Here is a 9,306-nt window from a genome sequence, read left to right on the forward strand (position 1 = left end):
TGTGTAAATTAAAAGTACCTAGAATAACTGAAACAATTTTGAGAAAGAAGAATAAAGTTGGGGGGAACACTTTAAGTAATTTCAAGACCTGCTATTAAACAATTATATTCAATAAGTATGTTATTGGCAAAAGGATAAATACATTAAGTCATTGACACAGAATAGAATATTAGAATTCTACAAAAGTGGCCAACTGAAGTTTTACAAATTTGTGAAAGCAATTCAATGGCTAACGAATGTTATTTTTAGCATTTGATGCTAGAACAATTAATTAGACATCCATATTGAAAGAAGTAAACATTGCTTTATACTAACTCACTCCAACTGAATGATAGACATACATGTAAAGCATAAATCTATAAAACTTTTAGAAGAAAACACAGATGAAACCTTTGGGAACTGAGTTAGGCAAGGGAATTTTAGACAGAACATCAAAATAAAATCCATAAAACAAAAAAATAATGGCAAATTGGATCTCATGTTTAAAAAGATGTGTGAAATACCTTATTAAGAGGATGAAAATACAAACTAGGGAAAGTATTTGCAAATCACATACCCAATAAAGGACTTGCATTTAGAATATATAAAGAGCTCTGGAATCCTGATCATAATTTATCTCTGAACACCTGTGTGAACATTTTTTGCATGAATGTTAAGTTTTATTTCTCTAGTATAAATATGCCAGATTAGAATTCCTGGATCATATAGTAAGTATTTGTATAACTTTCTAAAGATTGCTTGTTCATAAAACTGGACTATCCAAATATCCTATGGATGAACAGAGAAACAAAAGTAGTATATCCATACAATATAAAACTACTCAAGAATTAAAATCAAAAAATCATTGACACATGAAACAACTGAGATGAACTTCAGAGACATTATCCTGAATGAAAATAGCCCAAATCAAAATATTACATATTATACTATTCCCTTTCAATGTCATTTTGAAAGAGACAAAATGATAGTGATAGAGAATAGATCAGTTTTCCATATATTATGGATTGGGTTAGGATATGAGTATAAAGAGACAACATCAAGGATTTTGGTGGTGGTGTTATTGTTCTGAATATTGGTTGTCATGGCATTTACAGATTCTCAAAATGTATTAAAATTCTAGAGCTCCACATCAAAAAATAGGTATTTAGTTTAAAAATAAAAAGAAATTAAAAAATGAAAATGTAGAAGAAAATATTGCTGAATTACGAATCAAAGAAAGAGGAGTGCCTGGGTGGCTCTGTCAGTTGGGTGTCCAACTCTTGATTTCAGCTCAGGTCATTATCCCATGGTTGTTGAGCATGGAGCCTGCTTCAGATTCTCTCTCTCTCTCTCTCTCTCTCTCTCTCTGCCCCTCCTCCTCTGTGTGTGCTTTCTCTCTCTCTGACTAGATAGAGATTTTTGTATGACTTCTAGTAATATTGGAATGTTGGACCTAAGATTAACAAGTACATTTAAAATACCAGTTTCATAATTGGTTTTCAAAATTCATTTCACTCAAAACATGTTTTTGTTTGCTTCAGTGAAAAGTTTTAAGCAAAAAAAGTTAGTATATTATTTGATTTTACCATTTCCTACTATATCCTAAAAAAGTAGTCAGTAAATATAAGATTCCTATCATTATGCTACATACAGTCTTTGGAGGAAGTAGGTGTGGAGTAGGATATTGAGGAAGCAACACGACAATGTAAGAGAAAATAAAATATGAATCACTCTTTTAAGTACCTTATATATTTAACAAGAAAATAATTAAGTTCATCAAAATTTATAATGCTTATAATGCTATGAGAATTACTTTCTATGCTATTTGTTTACATAACAAATCAATGCTCAAAATCTAAAATCTAATAAATATCTTGAAAACAGTAACAATTATCTGAATAAATCAACAGGTATCTATATTAACATATCCAAACTAAAATAACATTTAGAAAAAAAGTGGCCATGTCTTTTTTTGTAAAGAAATAAAAAATGAAGGAAAGAAGGGAGAGAGAAAAGGAGGAACACAGAAAAGTAGTTGCATGTACAAGATAGGTATCATTTTCATAATGTTCTCTGAAGAAAGTATAAAGCAAAATACATGCAACTTTAACTTTTCTTGTACTTACATTGCAACAGTAAAAAAAAAAAGTAACTAATTTTTAGATATAACACATATCTTACATGTTATTATTTAATATTAAATATAAAGTAGATACCTATTTTAATAATGAGTTATAATTCCAATATATCTAAAAGATTATGTTAACATGTAATCAATGTAAAACTTACTTGAGAGATTTTTATATTATTTTCTTAGTACAAAACCTTTTTTTACTAAATATTTGAAATTTTTACATATTTCAAGTTTTATACTAAATTTTCATCAAGATTACATGATCTGTATTTAGATTTAATAAAACTGAGTTTAAAAAGTAGATTTACATGCTTGTTGTTCCAAATTTACTTAAACATTTTCCAGTAATTGAATTAACAATTTAAAATTTCAATTTATACGTTTATATTCAATTTTAAAATAGTAAAATAAAAAATTCAGTTCTAAGGTCACACTAGCCACATTTCAGGTGTTCATTAGTCACATGTGGCCAGTGACTTTCATTTTGGACAGTGCATTTCTAGTACATAAATTTAAATTATTTAAATAAAAATAGACATTTTTAGTAGGTTATTCTCTTGGAAATGTCTTGGCATCTTGTAAGTTTTATAATGACAACTTTTGTCTACTGATGTTTACTCCTTGAAATATTAAGTGTGTATTGACTTTAAAGACAAACAGGAAAAATGAACATTGTTTATATTTTTATTTTTTATGATGATACTTTTATAAAACTGTCTTTTATGCTGGTATTTGAGAGTAGCAGTCAATCTGGTGTATTAATTGTGAGCATTTTCCCTTTTGATGCATTTGCTTTACTGGGATTCAGAATAAAGTGATGTAGTTACTTGCAATTTGTTATAATTTAATTGGTTAAAATTCTCTTTTCTCAATATATTAAAATGGTATAATTGTACAGTGTAAAATCAGTAGGCTAATTTTATTTTCTATAAGGAACAGATGTCAGGGCAAAATCCTCCTAGCTTTTGAAAAGCCCCAGGCATTATGAAAAGAAGTGATCATCTGCAAAAGTCAGTTTCATGGATAAACAGAAAAGTGGGCACTTTTTAAATTTAAGTACTACTTTGCATTTTTGTGTCTAATTCCACACTCTGATATCCCAAGTACCTTCTTAATTCCCTGTTATATCCCTCAAGACTCCAAGAGCAACTTCCATGTTAATTCATATCATTATAATTCTCTGAAATGGAGAGTGTAGCAAATGGGAAATTGCTAAAGAGTAAGGGATTTCAAATTTGGACAAATATTCACACCTTTCATCATGTGCACAAATACACACATCTTTTACCTTATGAGCATATAACGTAAGGTCATCTATTGGCAAATATTTTTGGAGTTCATCAAATGACAAGAAAATTTGTCATGTGTTTTCATAGAATCACATAGGTACATTCAGTTTTCATATATCAACAGAATTATTTATATCGCCTTATTCAAAATATACTATAGCTCAGCTGTTTGGCTGGATAAAGTAGATTTTTCTTGCTGACTGCAACTTGATGCCGGGATGGCCTGGACCCAGGAGTACTATAGCTATGTGGGGAACACAAGATCTAAATTAAATGTGCATGGAGCTTAGAAATAAAAGTGGTGAGAAAATCATAAAACAATAAACTAAGTCCGCATAAAAATGTTTGAACCTCATAAAAAAATGAAGCCTGAATGCAGACATTTTTCATTTTTTTCTGTGAACCATGTTTCTCCTTGCAAGATAGTTTTGCTGGGTTTTGGGGCAGTTACCATGACTAGGTAATAAATAATGCAACTTGTTTCATATCAGTTTCTTCCTACAGAAATAAAATGATTTATCTTTTTTTTAGTGTCTTCTGCTCTGTAAAGAAAGTATGTGGATGAATAAAGTCATGACTTTAGAATACACTGAACACGAAGGACTGGTGAGGTTTAACACTCAGTAAAGATTAGCTTCTCTTGCAAATAATTTTGTCGAGGAATTCTGGAGCCTTAAAAAATAAAATTCATAATTGTTTCTTCAACTACAATTTGAGACTTTCTTATGGCTATGGTAAGAATCTCTTAGAATTCACCACAGATTTACCGGGAATCCAGTTAGCACTATTTTGTGCACGATCGCTACATAGAAAGAGAGTAGTAAGATAACTATCAATAATAGCCAAGTTATGGAAAGAGCACAAATGTCAACCAACTGATGAATGGATAAAGATGTGGTATATATATACAATGAATACTACTCAGCCATCAAAAGAATGAAATCTTGCCATTTGCAACAACCTGGATGGAACTAGAGTGTAATTATGCTAAGAAAAATAAGTCAGAGAAAGAAAAATACCGTATATTTTCACTCATACGTGGAATTTAAGAAAACAGATGAACATAGGGGAAGGGAAGGAAACATAAGCTGAGGATTGCTAGAGGGGGAGATAGATGGGGGCATGGGCATTAAGGAGGGCACTTATTGGGGTGAGCACTGGGTGTTATATGTAGGTAATGAATCACTAAACTCTACTCCTGAAACCAGTAACTGGTTTTGTTGACTTTCTTTTTATACCATGAAATATTATGTTGACTTTCTTTTTATACCAATTTATTAATAAGAGGAAATTAGATTCTCTTGAATTTATGTTTTTCATCCATATAGAAAGGAGATAGATTTTTTTTCAACTCAATTAAATTTTTTTTTTATTAATGTTTATTTTTGAGAGAGAGAGAGAGCGTGAGCCGGGGAGGAGCAGAAAGAGAGAGAGAGAGGGAGACACCGAATCCGAAGCATAGAGCCCGATGCAGGGCTCAAACTCATACCATGAGTTCATGACCTGAGCCGGAGATGGACGCTTAATCAACTGAGTCACCCAGGCGCCCCTCAACACAATTCTTAAACAGAATACCAACTTTTATTTTTTTTAAGTGACCATATTTTTTAATAGGACTATTGTGGCCTCAGTATGTTTAAACAAATTTCTCTTAACTATATTTCTTTCCTAGTAATGGCTTACAACCAACTAAATTAGTATATTTAATGCATATTTCTGATTAATATATAAATTTAGACATTGGTAAAATCCCATTGTATATGTTTTTCAGTTTCTTTAAAGCAAGAAAATCAGACATTAGCTAAAATATTTTTTGTTTCACTTAGAGATCTTTAGTTTTTCAGCTATAAATTTTGTTGATTTCTTTTTCTTTTCACAAATTTTCTTAAGAAAGGGAGTAGAGGATTTGATGTGATAAAATATGAAATATATCTTTACAGAAAATATCAAAAATATTTATTGTATACTCTATTACCAACAAAGGCACTGCTTTTGTTATTTTCCTATGATTCTGTTAATCCATGTACCACTTTGTTGTACTTTTTTTTTTTTTTGAGGAACCATTCCTTTGAACAGTGTTAAAAAATGTTAAATTCTGTTGTATACATATCAACTCCTCCTTGCTGATTAACATTTATTTTATATCAAGAAAAAATCGATTAAATGATATCCTGATATATAAAACTAGTATTAATTATACACAATGAAATCACCATACGGTAGTGATGAGAAAGAGGGGTGTGAGAGAGAGACTGGGATGAAGAGTTTATTTCTTGTTGGCTCTACACTTCCACTGTAAATCAGTGAAGGTGTTCTTATTGTCAGTCAATAATGTACCTTTGCTGATGAAACATACATTACTTGGATCACTGCCATCTGCTGTGCTGGGGATAAAGACCTGTAGGATCTCAAGTGTGTAGTTAAATTACTTCCATGCAGAACATATTAGCCACAGAATGGACACTTAGCCCTTTGCTCCTGCTAGGAGCTGGAGAATATTTTCTGAGTAGCACAAATGAGCACTTTACCATTTGGGGTAAATTTACAGGTAGCAGTAAGTTAAAATGAAAGGTTAAACTTAAAGAGCATGAATAAATTGGTTGAGATAACTTCTCTAGCAACTTATGTATTTTTCCTATTAAATTTGAATTTTTAGTATTTAATATTTTGAATATTATGTTGTAGTATTATAGGAAAATGTAGCTCAATCATTTCCTCACAGCCTAGTTAACTGAAGTTCTGTATCCCTGCTCTGTCTTCAAGGGCCATAAAATGGGAAAAAATAAAGAATAATCAAATGCAGTGCCACGTAGGCTTAGATAAGATGGATCCTGTATTTTATTTAGAAGGGTCTGTATATCGCAAACAAAAAAAGACGTCAAGTTGTTTAAAAGACACATGGAGCCTATACCTTGGAATCTGGCCCTCAGTACTGGGAGGGTACACTTTGTGTTTCAGTGCCCACGATCATGAGCAACATCCTCAGGCTCCAGAGAATGCTTCTCCACTGGAGCTGTGTGTCCTATGGCAACCATGGCCTGATGGCATTAGGGTGTGACTGGTGCCAGTGTGTCTGGGATGATACTCCTTCCAACTACAAGGAAGATTTGAGTGGTGAAGTTCTTTGGAAAGAGCAAAGACAAATTAGCCTTTTTATGTTTCAGTTTGTGGTCCTGGAAGTACTCCTAATTTAATTCAGTATTTACAGCAGTTGCACATACGAGGAACATTTTGTAGCATTAAACAGTCAATATCAGTCCTAGATTTGCATATATGCATGTGTGGGGATAACATCCATGGAGCCTAATACTCTTTGTAACGTTGAATAGAGCTATATCATTACTTTAAGGATAGTGAAATTGCGATATAAGTGACCATTATTTGTATGATGAAGTTGAATTACTTATAGTATTTACTGACCCTTTCCAATATTTGATCAGAATATGTAGAGTACATTGTTTATTTTTAAATCTAAAAATTGATTATTTCCCTTAGCAGTTCTTTGACAATAATTCAGAAATTCATCTTATTTGCAATTGTTTTCAATAAAATAATCTCTGTAAAATACTGGCTTTAACAAAACTGTACTGAGACAACGCGGCGGCGATGTCCGCGAGCCAGGCGAGTGCTGCGGTAGCAGCTGCGGGGTTCTCGCACACGCACAGGGCAGGGCAGGGCAGGGCGGCAGGGCGGCTTGGGCTTCAGCCTCCCTCCAGTTCCCAGGAAGGATAATACTATCCTTAGTTATAACCATAATGAGATGAGTACTGGCAGTGGTGTTAAGTGCCATTTTGAGCTGGCGGCCAGCGCAGAAGCAGCAGCAGCAGAGGCGGAGGCACCGGTGCCTCTTTCTCCTCCCCTTCAGCCTGAGCCAGGGGAGGGCAGGCGCTCGGGTGGCTGGAGGCGGTTCCGCTGCCCAAGAAGGGGAATTTTCTTCACCAGGAAATGGAGACTGTTCGATCACCAGGGGCACAAAGTTATCATTGTTGGGCTGGATAATGCAGGGAAAACTACCGTCCTTTACCAATTTTCTATGAATGAAGTTGTACATGCATCACCTACAATTGGAAGTAATGTAGAAGAAATAGTGATTAATCATACGTGTTTCTTAATGTGGGATATTGGTGGACAAGAATCTCTTCGTTCTTCCTGGAACACATACTATACTAACACAGAGTTTGTAATTGTTGTTGTGGACGGTACAGACAGAGAAAGAATTTCTGTAACTAGAGAAGAACTGTATAAAATGTTAGCCCATGAGGACCTAAGGAAAGCTGGATTGCTGATTTTTGCTAGTAAACAAGATGTTAAAGAATGCATGACTGTAGCAGAAATCTCCCAGTTTTTGAAATTAACTTCTATTAAAGATCACCAGTGGCATATCCAAGCATGCTATGCTCTTACTGGAGAGGGATTATGCCAAGGACTTGAATGGATGATGTCACGATTTAAGATTAGATGATTTCTACTGACCTCTTCTCATAGACTTTGTATAAACCAAGTGCTGGACTTTATCTGAAAGCTGCAAAAATTAATGGTTTAGATATATTTATAATAAACTGATTTAAACTTTTTCTATAAGAAGAAAAATTAAGACCACTCATTTGAAAACAAAGATGAAGTCTCACTTTCCAATCTGCTTTCTCATTAGTCCCTTCCAAAGCAAGGTCTTTAAGGCTGTGATTGCCATTTTTCTCGTAATGAATCCTCTCAGGACATTGTGTAGCCTCTGGTAAGTACAAAGGGAGAAGGAGACATTTTTAACTTTAAGTGCTTTATTGTCAGTATAAGCCTCCCTAGTTGAATGTTGTTCTCTTCTTGTTCCATTAAGTCAGACTACAAATCAGCACATATTCAGTTTCCAATATTTTAAAATGTAAGGTTACTTATGAAAAGTATTTTACATAAGGTTGTATATCTAATGTGTATATACTTCAAGTTCAAGTTTATGGCTTTGATTTATGTTCCAAAGAAAAGCAAATAACACAAAAGGTAATACTATCCTTAGTTATAACCATAATGAGATGAGTACTGGCAGTGGTGTTAAGTGCCATTTTGTGCTTTCCCCTGTGTACTCTGTATTGTACTAACCAACCCACAAAATTATTGAGCTGCTCTTAAAAAAAAAAAAAAGCGAATGAAAAAGAAAGAAAAGGAGAGAGCTCGACATTTTGTACCTATTTTTTTGTTGATCAAATTACATACATGAAAACATGTAATCTGAGTGGAGTATCTGCAAACTTTCAGCTTAGTGTTAGGAATGGACAGAATTTCACATTGAGCAATTCTTGTTCCCTTTGTTGGATCTATGCCATCTAAATTACTGAGAAAATTGTTAATCCATTAATCATTAATTATGATTAAAATTATCAAGTGATTTTTTTCCCGCATTAATTGGAAGCTATTGTGTAAAATATGCCTACCCAAAGAAGTATCATCCTATAAATATTATAAAATAATTTACCTAGAGTCTTCTTAGGTATTGAATTATACAAGCAGTTAGAGTGAGTTTGAGATAAAAAGTACTTATTTTCTAAGCAACAAAGGTTATTTCTTAATTTGAAAATTTCTTATTTCTGGAGTTGGGATAGTTTGAGATTTTTTTTTGTTTCTACGCTTTTTTTCTTTTTCACTTCTTACTAACCAGTGTGAATGCATTGACAACTATAAAATACAATTTTTTTAATGCTATTAAGAGTTGATCAATGCATGATAAATTATTTTTACAAAGAAGTAACTTGGCCCCAAATATCTTATGTTTGGCTAGTGTATTTTGTTTTTCACTGAAAATGGAAAGATATGAAGGTTGAAGGTATTTTTATTGTACTTGTAAACAGACTTATCCTAAATGTGTTCACACATATTTTTGGGTACTCTCTTTGTATATGTTTCATGCCCTGAAAA

At 32.9% G+C, this 9,306-nt stretch overlaps 1 protein-coding gene across 1 annotated transcript; it reads left to right on the plus strand.

The window, feature by feature from the left end:
* The first annotated feature begins 7,360 nt into the window (after positions 1–7,360).
* LOC125936337 (ADP-ribosylation factor-like protein 5A) lies at positions 7,361–8,522 on the plus strand. The gene has a single exon (XM_049650368.1). The coding sequence runs from the start codon at positions 7,436–7,438 to the stop codon at positions 7,862–7,864; it is 429 nt and encodes a 142-aa protein (XP_049506325.1). The 5' UTR covers positions 7,361–7,435; the 3' UTR covers positions 7,865–8,522.
* The last annotated feature ends 784 nt before the right edge of the window (positions 8,523–9,306 follow it).

Source organism: Panthera uncia (genome assembly GCF_023721935.1).
Source record: "Panthera uncia isolate 11264 chromosome A3 unlocalized genomic scaffold, Puncia_PCG_1.0 HiC_scaffold_11, whole genome shotgun sequence".
Classification (NCBI taxonomy): Eukaryota; Metazoa; Chordata; class Mammalia; order Carnivora; family Felidae; genus Panthera; species Panthera uncia.